Genomic DNA, 16,645 nt, shown 5'->3' with positions numbered 1-16,645 from the left:
CAGTAAATATAAATATCCAGGTGCCATTTGGAATGGAGATCGCACCACAGGAAAGGATTAAAAGCCACACGGATACTGACGGGAGGATGTCAGAGGCCAGCCGCGCAGCTTTTCACCAGGAAATAGGCCTTCCTTCTGAATGGGTGTTACAAAAACAACCAAAATTTACGGAAACATTTTTTTTGAAAACCCCGCAAAATACAAAAACGAAACACAGGGCTCCAAGGTCATCACTTGACATCTGCCCAAGTGGACCCACCACTAGTCCTCAGTAGGACGGTGGGGATTCGGTGTAACCGGTAAGTCTCTAATTCAGATACAACCTGTAATTCTGTCACTTGAAATAGAAAAGCAGTAAGAAATGGGTTTAAATAGGAACACTCACTTGTAAATAACTGAGAAAGATAAAACATAAAATAAGAAAATTCTCTCCTCCAGCACACAAGTCTGAAAGGGACAGGAGCACCTTAGCAGGGATTTCATTTTCCCGTTTCCAGAGGCGAGGTCCCCAATCAGGATGGAGACCAGCTCTCCTGTCCGGGCCCCGGGTCCCTGTGCAGAGAAACTGCTCTTGGGGCAGGATGGGCCTGGGGACGCAGCCTAAAGCTGATCCCGCTGTCGGAAGCGACCTCCAGGTGGGAGCTGGGCCGACATCCTTAGAGGCAGGTGTTCCGTACTTCTCCCTCATTTCCTGGCCTGCCTTCCTTGACAAAGCTCTGCAGTTCTAGGTGAGCACGTGCCCTGCTGCACAGTGCGCCCTGCGGCCTGACTCAACATCCCCACCTCCCCGAGAGCATGTCCATGTGCCTGGGGATGCGCTCACACACACGAGTCACACACACGCTCACACACACACACACACACACACACACACACACACAGAGGCATGCACAGAATCGTATATAAGAGCCCCAGATGTTTTTTCTTCTCCCAGCTTCCATCTTCCTCGGAAGCACCCCGGTGTAGACCACACAGCTCGCTGGTGCTGGAAACAGGTACCTCCTGTGCCCCGTCAGCTCACAGGTTGGATGTGGAGCACCTCTGGCAGCACTGCTGGCCGTAGAAATGGTGGCTGCACATCCCGTGCTGGGGCACCAGGGGGCACCAGTGGAAGCGGTCCTCGCAGAAGGCGTCTGAAAGCGAGCAGTCCCGGGTGAGTCACCGTTCCAGCACCCCGTGTCTGCTGCCACTGCCAATAACTCCAGAAAATCAAGGTAAATCTGTCATTGCCCTGAAGCTGCTGAAGGCGGGCAGCTCCTCAGGTCAAATGCGCCATGTGGGTTGTACTGTTTTCACAAGACCTTTCTTAGAAGCTTCCCGCAAAGTTGAAATTTTCTGCTTTTTGTGCTAAACCCATCCACATAACCACTCATCCACCCAAGGCGATGGGGCTTCTGTGGACTGGACTCCAATTGCTGAGTCCCTGATTGAGCCAGACCACTCATTCTCCTCCAGCCCCATTTTCTCTTCCAGAAACCTCGACAGATACACAGGGCGTGGTCCCCGCAAATACCTGAGGCACCGAGGGCGTGTGCACAGGGATGGCGTTTAGAGCGCATCCAAGGAATAATCTGGGTTCTCCTTTACCTCGGGCGGAAAAGGCTGCTCTACTTAAAATCGGCTTCTCTGAATATAAAGAGCAGCAGTGAAGCAGGAGCATCTGATTTCCCAGCCGTCTGTGTCATTTCTGGGGAGGCGTGAGAAGCGAGGGGTCTGCTTTGTGGGCTATGTCATGGGAAAGCTGGGGGAGGAGATGGAGAGAGAACCGGGGAGCCGACACCAACCCCTCGACCTAGCGGGCGCCCCGCACCTGCTCAGCCCTCTTAGGAGACACTCCGGAAACGGGACAGCCCCCCCGGAAACGCCAAGGTCAAGCCGAAGGGCTCCGACACTCACCTTTCTTCTGTGCGATGGGGCAGAAGCGGGTGTTGCAGGCCTGGGAGGCCGCGGGCTTCTGGTGCGCGGAGCAGCCCACGGCCGGCCGGCGCCCCGCCAGGCACTGCACTGACCTCGTCTGCATGCCGCCTCCACAGCTGGCCGTGCACTGCGGGAAGCACAAGCGAGAGTCACCGGGGCCACCAGGTCTCGCAAGCTTCCCCCCGCCCCCCAACAGGCTCCTCACGGTGGTCTGCCTCAACCAACCACTGTGGGTGGCTGAGCAGTTCTGGATTTTTCCCAGGTATGGACCCTGGGGAGAAGTGCCCAGAAGCCTGAACGTCCTTGAGTCATCAAGGGTCCGATGGACACCAAAAAGTGGCACACGCATCTGGGGATGCAGGCTGTGGGTCTCTCGTGGAATGCCGTCACCAAGCCAGCCCTTCTGGTGCCCCTGACCTGGAAACGCTTGACTAGCCAACTCCCCAGGAGTTGGCACTCAGCCCCTTCCAGACCCCAAGCGCAGGGACTCTGCGTGTCTGGAGGTTCCCCGGGCTCGTTCGCGTGCTCCCGGGAACTTTGTTTCCCGACGCCGAGGCCCCCGCGCTCTAAGGCACAGAGCACAGCGGGGCCAGAGTAGGAAGGAGAGGCTGGATCAGACCATCCCTCACCAGCTGGCCGGGCGCACACCCCATAGACCACAGCAGCGGGTCCATCTGAGATCAACTGCCGGCAATAAACCAGGAGGGACGTGGGTGATCAGAGAGACGGAGGGGCCCAAATGTGTAGCAGTGAATATGCCCAAAAAGAAGGCGACTCGAGGTCTAGACGGAAGCATGTGAGTTGTGCTCAGACAAGGCTGTGAGTTCAAGACAGTTAAGAATATAAGCAATTAAAGGAGCACCTGAAAAATGCCGGGGTCAGAGAACGTTTTGGATATCCTGTGGATAAGCTAAATGGTTGCTTTAAAACACGAGGCTAAAGCCGTGCAGCTTAGGGACACACATAACTCAGGCTGCTGCCAGCATGTACAGGTCCATGTGCCAGGACCCCATTGGAGCAGCCCTGGGGCTGGTCTTCCACAGCAGAAACAGCCCACAGCCAGATGCTTGCCTGCAGCCGGATGTTCAGGACCCGCTGCAAACAGAGCCTGGAGAAGTGGCTTTGACATCCCCTGGGATAGGGACTCTGTGATGGAGTAGGTAAAACATCTCTATCTGCCCCTCGGGGGGAGAAAAGTTGGAAACAGAGAGTCCTGAAAACTCATAAGCTGAAGGAACTGTTCCTGCTTCTTGTTTTTGTCTTTAGGGAAAGGATGGCTGTGCCCCTGGAGAGAAAATCCAGGGCTTTAGCTGATAAGCATGTGGGTTTGGAACATTCTGTGAGGCTTACCCCTTCTCTTCAAAACCAATTTCAGCGAACGTCATCAATAGTTCAGTTTCAGTATATGACTGTGGCAGCCAGGAAAACAACAATGTTGTGGGCAGACTCACGTCTGATTCCTGAATCGTGAGGCCCATCCGCGATAGAGCTAGATGTTTCCCACTGCCTGTAACATCTTTCTGAACGTTCCGGCAGAGCTGCAATTCTGGCCTGGGTGCTTTGCACTCTGGTTCCAGGCCCTCCCTCAGCTGTCATTGTGGACTGAGAACTTACAGGGCTGCACTGCCACAGGGTTCCTAGGGTCTCTTTGGTCACATCTTCCTCTGTAGGTGATGAATGACTCTGCCTTGTGAGTTGAGTTTCTTTCATCAACAGCAGCAGAGGCAGAATTCCACTCTTGCTAAAGATGTTCTGCCTCAATGAGAAATCAAGAGATCTGGCCAGCATGTTGCATCACTTAAACAGCACCAAGTGGTTTGATTCTTTTTTCGTCATTGGTTGATTTATTCACAAAGAGGGATCCTCCTCCTCCTCTTACCAGGCACTGTTCTAGGCTCCAGACACTAGCGCTGAGCACAAGCAGCTCGCCCTTCCTCGGGGCACTTTCTAAAGCCGCTACTCAAAGCTTGGTTTCTGGACAAGCAGCCCTGGCAACAGCTGGGAGCCTGTCAACATCCCTGCCTCCCACCTCTGGACGCTGCCTCAGAATCTGCACCACCCCCAGATGATCCATGAGAACACCCAGTGTGAGAAGAACTGGTCTAGAGAGATTTTAAACTCCCCGTGGGAGACGTTTTTTAGGAAAAAAGCCTCCAGATTGCTCAACTTTTGTGTTTCTTCATGTAAACAGAAAGAACTAAGATGTTTGGCTGCAGATTTTGAAAATACTTCACATTGATAGAACCAGAGATAGAGCAGGAGAGGGAAGAAAAAGAAGGAATCTGAAAAGGTTTATTCACTTTTTTTGGTTTGTTTTCCCCAGGAAGGAAAAGCTATGCAAGTGGTTCAGCTATATCATAAACATAATGGGCTCAAACTCAGCATGGGGTTTAGAAATCACATTCCAGATTTTCCACTGGATTTGCAGATGGGTTGATCCTAAGAGTCTCTGTGCAGACTCCCAGGGTGGAGAGCGAGGGGCTGGGGCTGCAGGAGCAGCAGGTGTGGAGGACAAGTCACAGGACACAACACTGCTGGGAAAGGAATACCCGGTGGAAAGAGAGACCGGAGCTCAGATCTGAAGTCAAAGGCTACGTCTTCTTCCTCAGCTTCATGGGGCTTAGCCTGAGCGTCTCAGGCCATTGCTCGTACTGATGGCAGGAGAGGCGGCCGCCGTGCCGGGTGCTGACGGTGTCCTGCACCTGCTCTCTGACCTGCAGAGTGACAGCTGCTGTCGCCCTCTGTCCAGAACCCCTGCTGCTGGGAGACACCCTCCACACCAGTGGCTCTCAAGCTCGAATGCGTGTCCGAATGAACCACAGGACTCAGCAAAGCAGAATGCTGGGGCCCAGGACCAACGCTTGAACACCAGCAGGTCTGGGCTGGGCCCGAGAACCTGCATGTGTAGCCACGCTGCTACGGGTCGGGACATACCCGGAGAACTGCTCTCCAGTGAGTGACCGGAACCACACCGGCAAGAGCACCTTCCTCTTCTATTTTCAGAACTGACTTCAGTCACATTCAATCTAACAAAACTAGCACATCAAGCTGACCTGCAGCTTGACTGCAAACAAGTAAATGAGCACCTGAGACTTTCCCCCGCGTGGCCCTGGCAGTCACTGTCATCTTCAGGGCATGGACTCTCCCCGCCGCACCCTGCTCACTTCTGTTCACCTTCCAGGGCCTCGGTCTGAATGTCCTTGAGCCAGAAAATGTGGATGACTCCCACTCTGTGGGTGGGTGGGTAGTTCTGTGTCTGTTTGCTGAGGGGCGAGGGGGTCCCTCCAGACTCTGGGGCGTGTGGCTTCAGGGTGCAGAGCAGGAACATCACCACTGAAGAGCTGGGCATGGGCTGCTCACCCCATTGCTGGGGCCCCAGGGCCTTAAGCCCCCTCCCGTTGCCTCTGGCCCTTCACCTCCACATGATGCTGCCGGTGACAGGGCCTGAGACCAGGGCTCTGTCCAAGAACCAAGGAACCAGATGGAGAAAAACGTCGAGGCAGGATTCCATGGGATGGCCCCCTGAGGTCTAGCAATGAGGGTCTTCTTGTCATTCTAGAATTAAACGGCTTTCTGGAGGGTGACGCATGCCTGTCCTCACCTGGACCTCATGCAGACCAGCACACTCTGCTCTGAAGGGGCCCCTGTAGGTTGACCAGTCCTGCACCCTTCCAGGGAGTCTCAGGGAAGACATCTACTCAGACAGACTCTACGGACATTGAAATGCAGAAAGACCTCTCCCTTCGGATGTTCTCTGTGTGCCCTGACCCCTCGGCAATCCCCGTGTTCCTAGGAGGATTGACCACCCCTGTATAAGAGGCACTGCATAACCTCTGACTGGAGTAATGGGGAAATTGATGATTACTCTTAGTCATTATCAAAAAAACCCCAAAGATACATTTTAAAATAATAACATTTGCCTCTGGGTTTGTTGTAAATTAGAGCGACTACTCTTGTTTATGTTATTGGTCTTCATGGAAAAATGCTAGTGAAGGCGATGTCTGAGAGCTCTAAGTCCTGATTGATGTTCTACGTGGTCTTAGTCTAAGGTAACTGTCCACCTGTCACATTCACAGGAACCTGTAAAACCATGGGGCTTCTTCCAGGGCAAAGTTCATCTCTCAAATGCATGGACACTTAGTAAACAAATGCATGTTAACTGCAGACAGCCAGAGGTCTCACACCTTCATCTTCCTTCTGTGAAGCCTCTACAGAGGCGGGAGGGGGGCAGTTTCTTCCCTTATTTATCACCTTCGTGGACCTCTCCAAGTTTGGAGCTTCAGCCACTATAACTTCTCCCAGAGACCAAATGTCTACTCAGTCAGGATGGGACAACACACACAATTTCTGCTCTAAACATAGACGGGGCTGTGTATTTTTGTACGAATTCAATTGGTTACAGGCAGACTCCCTCCAGCTCAGGCGACCTTATCCATCAATGTCAACAAATCGGTTCCTGTTTTCCTGTGCACCCTCATAATTAGAAGAGGATGAGAGCAAATTATTAGAGGTGGGCGAATGGGTCAAGGGTGCAAGGCAGCCCTCTGTGATGGACTGACCACACTCATCCAGACCAAGCCTGCTGAAGTCTCCACATGTTCTGTGTGGGCCCATGTGTGTGTGTTCACGTGTATGTCCATATGTGTGAGTCTGTGTATGTGTGTGTGTGTTTGATACATTGTTGCAGTCACAGTTGCCCAGATGGAAAACCCTATCGATGACGTCTGGGACGTGGCTCTTTGCCCCTGAGAGCCCAAGGGTCTCCACATCAACCTGTGCACAGTCCTGGTGAGGAACCCCAGAACGAGACAGGGCCCCGGCACTCCAGCACTGAGAACACACCCAGTCTCTGTCATGTAGAGGCAGACATAGTCCAGCAGGTGTTCGTACTTAAGCCTTTTCAAGACCAGGTCAGCGTGTGATCCACTGGATGCTAAGCCCAAACGACCCAAACGAATGAGGTCAGTCCTGCCAGACGACGTACTACTAACCAAAATGATAAGCTGGGCCATTGAGACCAATAGAAACTCTCCTGGTCAAATAACAGAACCCACCACCTTCCTGCTGTCACAGGAATAACCTGTCTGCGGGCAAAACTGAGCCAGGCACTGGCCACGCATTTCCGTCCCACAATTCCCCACGATGGCAGGGCACAGAGCTTTGGGTACAAGAGCTCATGGCAAACATTGCCTTTGAGTTATTACTCCCAAAGGTTATGGACTCGGAATGTAACAGATGAGTCACACTGGATAAGATCTTCAAGCAGCTTATGATAAAAATGACTTATTAGACAGACAGATTGAATACTTCAGGCTGGTGAAAACTATGCAAGATGTATTTTTAGGTTTTAGGTTTTGGTTTAAAGTAAATAAGGATAAACCTTGTTTTTCTTTTTCTAAATTTGCCTGAAGTCTCTGAATTGAGCAGAGTGAATACTGGCCTGATTCAGTCTCAGGAGCCTCAGTCTCCCCACGGACAGAGAGACCATGGTCTTGGGATCCACCTGTACTTGTCTCTGATTCACATTCTCAAAAAGACAGAGAAAGCGAAGCATCTGCCTCAGAAACAACTCGCCTCAGCTTCTTAGCTCATCCATCCCTTCACCTTGCTGGAAAGCCTGTGCACTCAGAGGAAAATAGAAGGGAAACGTGTGTAGCAAGTGATAATTTTGACCTACTTAAAAATAGCAAATGCTTGAAAAGGATGTGGTTCAAAGGTCCCCTGGTCCAATATTCTAAACTAAACAAATTCTAATTTAAATACCATTTGGGGAGGAGTTCGTATATTTGTAAATGAAAAAGCAACATCAAGTTTGAAGATAGGAGGAACCAAGCAAAGCAAGAGCACAGCTAGAGGGCAGTGCATACAGTGGGTGGAAGGTCTTTCTGCCTCTTCCTCTCCAAGGACTGAGGGATGGTTTCCTTCTTCAGAGCTCAGAGTTTGGGACCAGGGATATGGTAGGGGCACCAGAGGGACGGCAATGGCCGGGCTGGGATGTTGTGATTTCTAGAGAAGATTATTGATTACCAGCCAATCCTGGACTCACATACACAGCAGAGCTCCAACAGAATGAATTGGGGCTTCATTTGGGGGGATTTTAAAATGGTTTTATTCTAGTAAAATTTTAGCTAATACTGAAAAAAATTCCGTGGTGGATTAATTTGGTTCCAATATATATTTCCATTTGTTTCCTTTGGCCTTAGATAAAAATCATAATTCTGTGTGATTTTTGCTCTGTCAAACTTGTTCATTTCAGGTTTGCATTCAGGGTTGAGTTTACGTCAGAAGATTGTTCAATAGAATTGTGGGTGGCGGGCACACATGAGGGAGGGTGAGTACCATGCTTGGGGACCCCGGTCTGTGGGGAATCAGGAGAGCTGAGAGTGAAAGAGCCCACCGCCTGTCACCTCTTGGCCATTCCTGGATCAGTGGGTCACAGAGCCTTGAGGTCTCCCCTCTGAGATTCATGTTCCTCCTTCTGGAGAAAGCCCTGTGCTGGCGGACACCATGGTATTGTCGGATTCAGCTGCTGTAGCTCACATGCCCACTGTCCTCAGACTGCAAGCTGGGCTAAGAGGAATGTGAAGGAACTTAAGACACAGCCCTTGCTGCTGGGAGTCACCCTTGGGGGGTCAGGAGGAAACATGATGGGACAAGGACACAACTGAAAATGAGCAGCACCCTGCAGGGCCTTCCTGGGGACAGACACCCCCAGTGTCCCCCACCTCTTGTTTGTAGAAAAGCTTTAACCTCCTAGGCCTTCCCCAAGTACCAAAAATTAAAATTTAATCAGAGAAGTTAAAAAATGCTGAAACAAAGGAAAACAGTCCAGTAATACAAAATAATAGTTTAGCCATAAAACAAAGTCAAGGACCTTTGGTTCCTCCTCAAGGGCTACAGATAACATCCTGAGCCATGTCCTTGTGTTGTTTTGCAGACACTGAAACCCCACCAGAGAAAGTCAACTGCATGCTGACCACCAGCCAGCACATAGAGCCCATACCGGTTGGGGCCAGAAAATTGGCAACTGAGATTCCTGAAATACCACCCTGTTACCTCACCATCAACCAATCAGGGAACTGTGAACAAGCTGATCATGTACCCCGTAACCCTCTCCCTCAGTCTTTAAAAACCCTTTCCTGAAAGCTGTCAGGGAGTTTAGGTCTTTTTGAGGCTGTTCTCCTTGCTTGGTGCCTGCAGTAAACACTGTACCTTCCTTCACCACAAAATGGTGTCAGTAGATTGGCTTTGCTGTGCATTGGGCAAGCAGACCCAGGCTAGATTTGGTAACACCAATAACAACCATGTTAGATGCTCAGGGCTGCTGGAACAAATGACCACAAGCTGGGGGGCTTGAAACAGCAGAAACAACTCTCTCAGTTCAGGAGGCCAGATGTATAAAATCAAGACATTGGCAGAAGGAGCAAGTTCCATCTCTTCTGGAGGTCCTAAGGGGGAATCTGCTCATCCTTTTCCAGAGTCCGGCGGCTGCCGGCAATCCTGGGTGTTCTTGGGCCCATAGCTGCATCAATGTGACCTCTTCCTCTATTATCACATGACCTTTCCCCTGTGTGTCCTATAAGGACATTGGTCATTGGATTAGGGTTCGCCCAAATCCAGAATGACCTCATCTTAGCTAATTAAACCTGCAAACTTCCTATTTCTGAATAAGATCGCATTTTGAGGTCCTGGGTGGACATGAGTTTTGGGGACACTGTTCACGGCAAGACACAGGACATGCCCAGGAGGCAGGGTGTGGTGTCCCTTCTGAGAGGAGCCACGCACAGCGGCTGTCATGGTGCAGGGGCCTCAGGAAAGGGATTTTGCATCAGGAGGGATTGAAGACGGGTCCCGGAGGCCAGGAAATACGTGAGGAGACTCAGATGGAGGGAGAGCTGGTCAAAGTCTGGCACCACTGGTCCCGTCTGGCTAAGCACTGTGGTTGCACCAGTCACTCCTCCTGCCCGGCCCCTGGCTGGCACTGATTTCCACACAGAACACTGATGTCCTTTCCAGGACAGGTGGTGCAGACGAGCGTGTCTTGCCTGGGATGTGGCCTGTCCCACTGGCAGATCAATAACAGTAATTGTTCAGTCCTTAGTAAAGCTTACCCAGATCAACACTGGTTACACATTTCTGTGGAGCTGGGGACCCAGCAGCCTGCTTCTTTAGGAGCTGGTCTGGCCACATTCCTGATGCTTCCTCTGGGAGCTTTCCTCCCTCATCCCATCAGGTACACAGACTTGGGGAGATCCTCAGTGACTAGAAACACATGTGCACGGGCTTCTCCTTGCGGTGGCTTCTCTTGCTGCAGAGCACGGGCTCTAGGCGCGCGGGCTTCAGTAGTTGCGGCTCGTGGGCTCAGTAGTTGTGACTCGCGGGCTCTAGAGTGCAGGCTTAGTAGTTGTGGCACACGGGCTTATTTGCTCTGCGGCATGTGGGATCTTCCCAGGCCAGGGCTCGAACCCGTGTCCCCTGAATTTGCAGGTGGATTCTTAACCACTGCACCACCAGGGAAGCCCCCGTGAGTCACTCATTGAATTTGTTTTTCATTTAGAATTCCATATTTAGCAAATATTCTGTGAATACTCTATGGGCTCGGTGCCCTGGTAGGCACTGGGGACTGTATATATAAAATGTACATATATGTATGTATGTATGTATGTATGTATGTATGTATGTATCTACCCACCTGTCAGTGTGTAGGATACACAGTAAAACACTTAGCAGGACACTTGCCACAAAAGTGATCTCTGGGTAAATACCAGTCAGGATGGTTGTTTTGTGACTATCTCTTTTCGAGCAGCTCACATCCAGCCGGAACCTCTCCACCCAGGCCAGCCATCAACACTGAGCAGGGGCTCTGCTCGCCCTCCCTTCACCCCTACCTGAGACCAGGGCGAGGCAAACCAGTCGGCCTGTGGGGAGCCTGCAGCCGCGAACAGGGGGTGCTTAGGGCAGGGGAATGGGGCGCAGATGCGTTCCAGCTCCAGGTGGGGCTGCGGTAGGTGCAAGCACTTCTTCGGGGCCAGCTCGCGGTACTTCCCAGAACTGTACTTCTCAGCACATTTGAAGAATCTTTTCTGTGTTCCTCTTTCACACGTAACAGAGCACTGAAAAGAAAAGACAACAAAGGATGCGGGTGAAAGGTATTTCTCCTGTGGTGGCTGTCTCTTCTACGAAATCACTGAGTCAAGAAGCCTCCTGGTTATATCAGCTTGACCGTTCTCCTAAGTATAAATGGTCAGTGGAATAGATGGGACCTTGGCATGTTAAGAAGGTGTTACAGTATCTGCCATAAAAAGGAAGACCTTGTGGTCACAGTGGTCTAGCGCTGGGGGCGTGAGCTGGGGCAGGGCAATCAGAAACCGTGAAGAGTAATTCTGGAGCTACTGCTTCACTGGGAAATCGAAATGTTGGGCTGTACCTGACACCAGAATGCACTGACATGTAATAGCTCCATGGATTCACACCACCCAACTGCAGCGTGATGCTGGCCCCTGAAGCAGGGGCAGGCAGGGGAAACCCAGGGCTCACAGGCATCCTCAGAACGCCGAGTGCTGCCCTGAAGACAGCGAGCACAGACAGCGAACCTACTCGGTCCCACGGTGACGTGCTCTGAGCCTGAGCTGTCACTGCAGCCAGACCTTCTGGCATGGGTGGTGGGGCTCTGGGCAAATCTGTGGCCAGGCAGAGGCTGCAGACACCTGTCACAGAGGGATGACAGAGAAGACCAAAAGGTCAGCTCGGAGGTCACGGGGAAGGTCCCAGTGGCTGGCATTGCTGCCTTGGGCTGACATTTCCGCAGATCACATAAGTGGAGGAGCCCAGATGCCTGGGTTCTGGCCTCACACTCATGTTCAGACCTGGCTTACAGGTGTGCTCAGTGTGTCCTGATGCCAGGAATGAGCTGGAGGACTCTTCCCAGGGCCTTGCTGGGGCCATGCCTAAGAGAGAAGTTCTGGGGTGTGTGTGTGTGTGTGTGTGTGTGTGTGTGTGTGTATGCACCCGTATGTGCTATACATTCAGTGCAAGGGCTTCCCAGGGGGACACCTCCCAGACACTATGCTGCCCCAGCTGCTTCCTTCCTAAGGACTTAGCCTCTGGGGATATGCACAGAAACAAAAGTCTTCTGAGGACAACGCGATTCAGTCCTAGAGACTCTGATGTTCCCAGGTCCCAGGAGGCAGAGGACCAGGAATTCTACCTTAGCAGAAACAGGCTTTATCCAAGAGTGATGATGTTTTTAGTTTTCAGTGGCAAACGGAAGTGTTGTCTCACCCGGGTTAAATGCCCTGCTCGGCACACCATCCCTTTGTTGATTCATTCCTCCCTCCTGAGCAGGTTGCCATTGGAGGTGTGGGTACGGGGGCTGCGGCCCCGAGCCTGCCCCCGAGGGCGCGGGATCCGGGGCCTTTCTCTTCATGTCCGCTCTGGAAAGGCAGCCCCGCAGCTGGGATCACAGGCGCGCTCCCGGGGGTGGCGGCGGTTGCTGCTCTCCGGGTTGCTGGCTTTCTGATGTCCGCTGTGCTTCACTGACTCCCGGGCCTCTGAGTGATGCACACCTCTCTGAAGGAGCCTCTCACAGGCCGCTCAGGCAACCCTTGGGCTCGCTGCACCCCGGCAGGGGGCTGGCATGGCCTCCCGATGTTCCCTCCCGGGCACGGGGGTGGGCAGCTCTGTCTGCTCCCCAGCAGGATGTCTGGCCCCGACTTGGGCCAAAGCGAGTCACAAAACCTTTAACACTCCAAACTCGTGTTTCTAAATGTTGGTCTCAGAGAAGCAGGGCTTGGGACAGTCCCCCGACAGTGCAGATCAGGGGCTTCCCAGCCTTCAGCAGCACAAGGCATTGAGCAAACCCAGCACAAGCAGTCTCTTCCCCAAATGAGAAGCCTGCCTATGCACATTCCTCTCAGGGAACGGGTCCTCTGTCTCCTGAGGTCATCCACCTGCTCTACTACCTAAGCATGGCCAGAGAAGTGGCTGCAGGTGTTCTGGGGTGCAGTGGGTACCCCCACCCCATGGTCAGCGCAATGAACACCCCTCCCCTCACACCTGCACCCGTTCACCCACTCAGTCGCTGCTCAACACGAGGGAGTGATGAGCGCGTGGATGACCTGGGTGAGGTACTCCAGGGATGTGATGAGAAAGCCGAAGGACACTCCAACGAGTGCGTGCCAGGAGGGAGGACTGAATACTGGGCTATGGGCAGGGATCAGAGACTCGGGGGAAGAAGAAGCAGAGGAGAAGTGGAAGCAGAGAGACCAGATGAGAGGCAGCCCCAAGGCAGGAGCTGGTCGACCCAGTTTCATCTGCACCTGGTGCACCCACCTGGGACCTGGAGCACCTACCTGGACCAGTGCACCCACCTGGGACCCGGCACACCTACCTGGGATCAGTGCACCCAACTGGGATCAGTGAACCCAACTGGGGCCAGTGCACCCACCTGGGACCAAATGCACCTACCTGGGGCCAGTGCACCTACCTGGGACCAGTGTATGTACCTGGAACTAATGCACCTGCCTGGAACTAGTGCACCTGCCTGGGACCAGGTACACCCACCTGGGATCAGTGCAGCTACCTGGGACCAGTGCACCTACCTGGGGCCAGTGCAATTACCTGGGACAAGTGCAACCCCTTGGGATCAGTGCACGTACCTGGGACCAGGTACACCCACCTGGGACCAGTGCACTTACCTGGGGCCAGTGCACCCACCTGGGATCAGTGCAGCTACCTGGGACCAGTGCACCTACCTCAAACTAGTGCACCTGCCTGGGACTAGTGCACCTGCCTTGGACCAGGTACACCCACCTGGGACCCGGCACACCTACCTGGAATTAGGTGCACCTATCTGGGGCTAGTGCACCTACCTGGAATCAGTGCACCCACCTGGGATCAGTGCACCTACCTGGAATCAGGTGCACCTACCTGGAATCAGGTGCACTTATCTGGGGCTAGTGCACCTACTTGGAATCAGTGCACCCACCTGGGATCAGTGCATCCAAGTGGGACCAGTGCACCCACCTGGGACCAGGGCACCCACCTGGGACCAGTGCACCTACCTGGGACCAGGCGGACACAAGCCACTGCAGCTTCTTGTGCTTGTGGCAGCGCCTGAGCAGACAGGCCTCGTGAGTCCTGGGCTTGGGCTCCGAGGTGCAGACAGCGTCGGGCAGCAGCTGCGCCCTGGCCGAGGGGTTGGTGCTCTTACAGGCCACGGACCTCTTCCTCCACCCCTTCCCGCAGGTTCGAGAGCACTGCACGGGAAGAGCGCGTCAGTTCCTGCAAGGCCTGGTAAGACTCCAGCCCCACGTTGCCTAGGAGGGGCCCCGCCGTCCCCGTACGCTGGCCCTGCCCCATTACCTCCGCCCAGGGCCCGGCGCTCCACGCGGGTGGGCAGCTCTGAGGCTGACAGGCCTGTCGGCTGGAGGGCATGGGCTGCGGACACAGGCTGGCGGAGACCCGCTCCGATTTGTAGTGTGCCCACCGCGTGCACTGTACGGGCCGGCTCTGGGTGCCTCCACTGCACGTCCGGCTGCAGGCGCTCCAGTTCCCCACGGACCACCTGGGGGACAGAGAGACCCACAGTGAGGGACAGTGCCAACTCTCCAGAGCTGAGGGCCGTGTCTGTGCGGGCATCGACCTGCATCATTTCCCACCTACTGTCTATAGATGCACAGTTATTTTCAGTTGCCAGGCAGTCTCCCTGAGCCCCTACCCCTTCTAACTTCCACGATTAGCATTCCTGGTGGTCATGCTTCCCCTCCCTTGGCTTTCGGGTTCACTTGTACTTGGAAATAACTCCCCTCAACAGTGTGTCTGTTCCCTTTTTTCTAAAGAAAGTTTTTTTCTTTAGAAAACTTTTTTCTAAAGAAAATTTCAAACTTGTACAAAAATAAAGGCCCTCCGTGTCCACTCAGCTCCAAAGATGATCAGTTTATGCCCCCATCCCTATAGCATTTTGAAGCAAATTCTAGACATATTAATATTTCAATTCACATCTCTAAAAGATAAGGAGTCTTAGATTTTTCAACATAACCACAATGCCATTGTGACATCTAAAATTTTTAACGATACTCCCTTAATGTCATTAAATATTCAGCATTCCATTCCCAAGTATGTCGTCAATGTCCAAATTTCATCGCTCGTCAGAGTCAGAATCTAAATAAAGCTCATAGTGTGCAATTGGTTGATGTGTCTTTCTTCTCTTTTAGTCGGTAGGTTCTTCTGTAATCTCATTTATTTTTCTATTCCATTTATCTGTGACAGAAAGATTGCATACCTTACTGCGTCTCCATTTTTTTTTTTTTGCTGATTTCAGGACTTTGCAAGTTACATCTCCGTGGTATCACTTAGTGTGCTCCTCTGCACTTCCTGTAATTTAGGTGGATCTAATGCCTTTGTCAGATGCCGGTTTTTTGTCTGTTTGTTTGTTTTGTGGGATTACTTTAAAAGTGATGACTTCCAGCAGGAGACCTATAATGTCTGCTCGTCTTTCTTTCAATTTGTTAGCAGCTGCTGATGCTCGAGGATGTTTCTCGAAGCAGCCCTGTTTCTCTCTCTTCTGACTGTAAAAGCATTCTTTGTCGACAGGCATGTCGGCAGATGATGGAGGTGGGGAGGTTGGGTCCAGCTCAGCCCCGTGGCATCACCATTTGCTCTCAGATAAGCCTGCATGTGTCCCCAAAGCTTTGCACAAGTCCACCCGCAGGAGGGCTGAGGGCACAGCCAGGGTGGGGCCCGTCTGGGGCGGGAGAGCCGGGAGGTGAGATGTGGTCCAGTAAGGAGTACCCATTTGGATGGACGTCCTTGGGTCCCGGGGAGACGGTCATTTGCCATTTGGACTCTAAGAGGACTTGATTTCCACTCATATTTGTCTCCCTGTTCAGGGCGTGTAAGCAAAATTTGAAAATTCTACAGAAAACTCAGGGCCCATGGGGCTCCGTGTCGGTGGTGGTCAAAAATCATCCTCAAGGGGAAAAGAAAAGCCGTGATCTCCTTCCCTCAGACAGAGCAGCGTGACCCCTGCAGGTGGAGCAGGGTCCGGCGATGTGTCCGGCTGTCAGCGTGATAGGGCCTCGAGGGACAGCAGGGCCCAGGAAGCTGTCGTGAGGCTCTGCCTCGGCCAAGTCTAGGAGGAGGGCCCAAGGGTCCCGAGCAGAAAACTTGTGTCCTGTTCCACAGCATTTCTGAGTATGAACTGATAGAACAAGATTTCCTCTTGAATCTGGAGGGAAGACAGGATTTGTGAAGATGCCTGTTTCTCCTTTGTCTTGGTGGCCTCCATCCTCTCCCCACACAGGGTGCCTGGACAGTCACACTTGGGTTGAGGATGCAAAGCAGTGTCCAGAAAGCCTGGCCGAGAGCTCACTAGGGGCCTCTCAGAGATGCTGTACCAACAGGAGATTCTGTGAGGACAGAGTGTGTGCACCGGGTTACGTGGGGAGAAACACAACAAGGGAGGAGGAAACTACTCACCATCCCTCCTCCCGGGGACAATGATTCCTCATTAGCTCCTCACCTTTGATTCAGGTGCTTTCTGTGTGTGTGTGTGTGTGTGTGTGTGTGTGTGTGTGTGTGTGTAAATATATGTTATTTTTTTAACATGATTGAGGGAAGTATGAGCAACTTTTAAATTCAACATTTTTATAACTCAATGTCTAAAACAAACATTTTTCTTACCCTGAAAAGCTTCTATGAACATATTTTCAGAGTCTGTAATATTTTT

General features: G+C 52.5%; 1 protein-coding gene across 1 annotated transcript in view; it reads right to left on the bottom strand.

Annotated features, from left to right (window-relative positions):
* Positions 1 to 1,017: 1,017 nt before the first annotated feature.
* The window catches only part of ADAMTS16 (ADAM metallopeptidase with thrombospondin type 1 motif 16), a 154,662-nt gene continuing 139,034 nt past the window's right edge, over positions 1,018 to 16,645 (bottom strand). Inside the window, exons 19-23 of the mRNA XM_060145959.1 lie at positions 14,281 to 14,482; positions 13,980 to 14,174; positions 10,806 to 11,030; positions 1,897 to 2,044; positions 1,018 to 1,133 (exon numbers count right to left, since the gene is read on the bottom strand). Of these exons, the coding sequence (XP_060001942.1) occupies positions 1,018 to 1,133; positions 1,897 to 2,044; positions 10,806 to 11,030; positions 13,980 to 14,174; positions 14,281 to 14,482 (886 nt within the window). The remainder of the gene's footprint in view (positions 1,134 to 1,896; positions 2,045 to 10,805; positions 11,031 to 13,979; positions 14,175 to 14,280; positions 14,483 to 16,645) is intronic.

This window comes from Lagenorhynchus albirostris, chromosome 3, assembly GCF_949774975.1.
Source record: "Lagenorhynchus albirostris chromosome 3, mLagAlb1.1, whole genome shotgun sequence".
Lineage (NCBI taxonomy): Eukaryota > Metazoa > Chordata > Mammalia > Artiodactyla > Delphinidae > Lagenorhynchus > Lagenorhynchus albirostris.
Note: the sequence above shows the minus strand (reverse complement) of the source record. Positions and strands in the feature narration are given on the sequence as shown.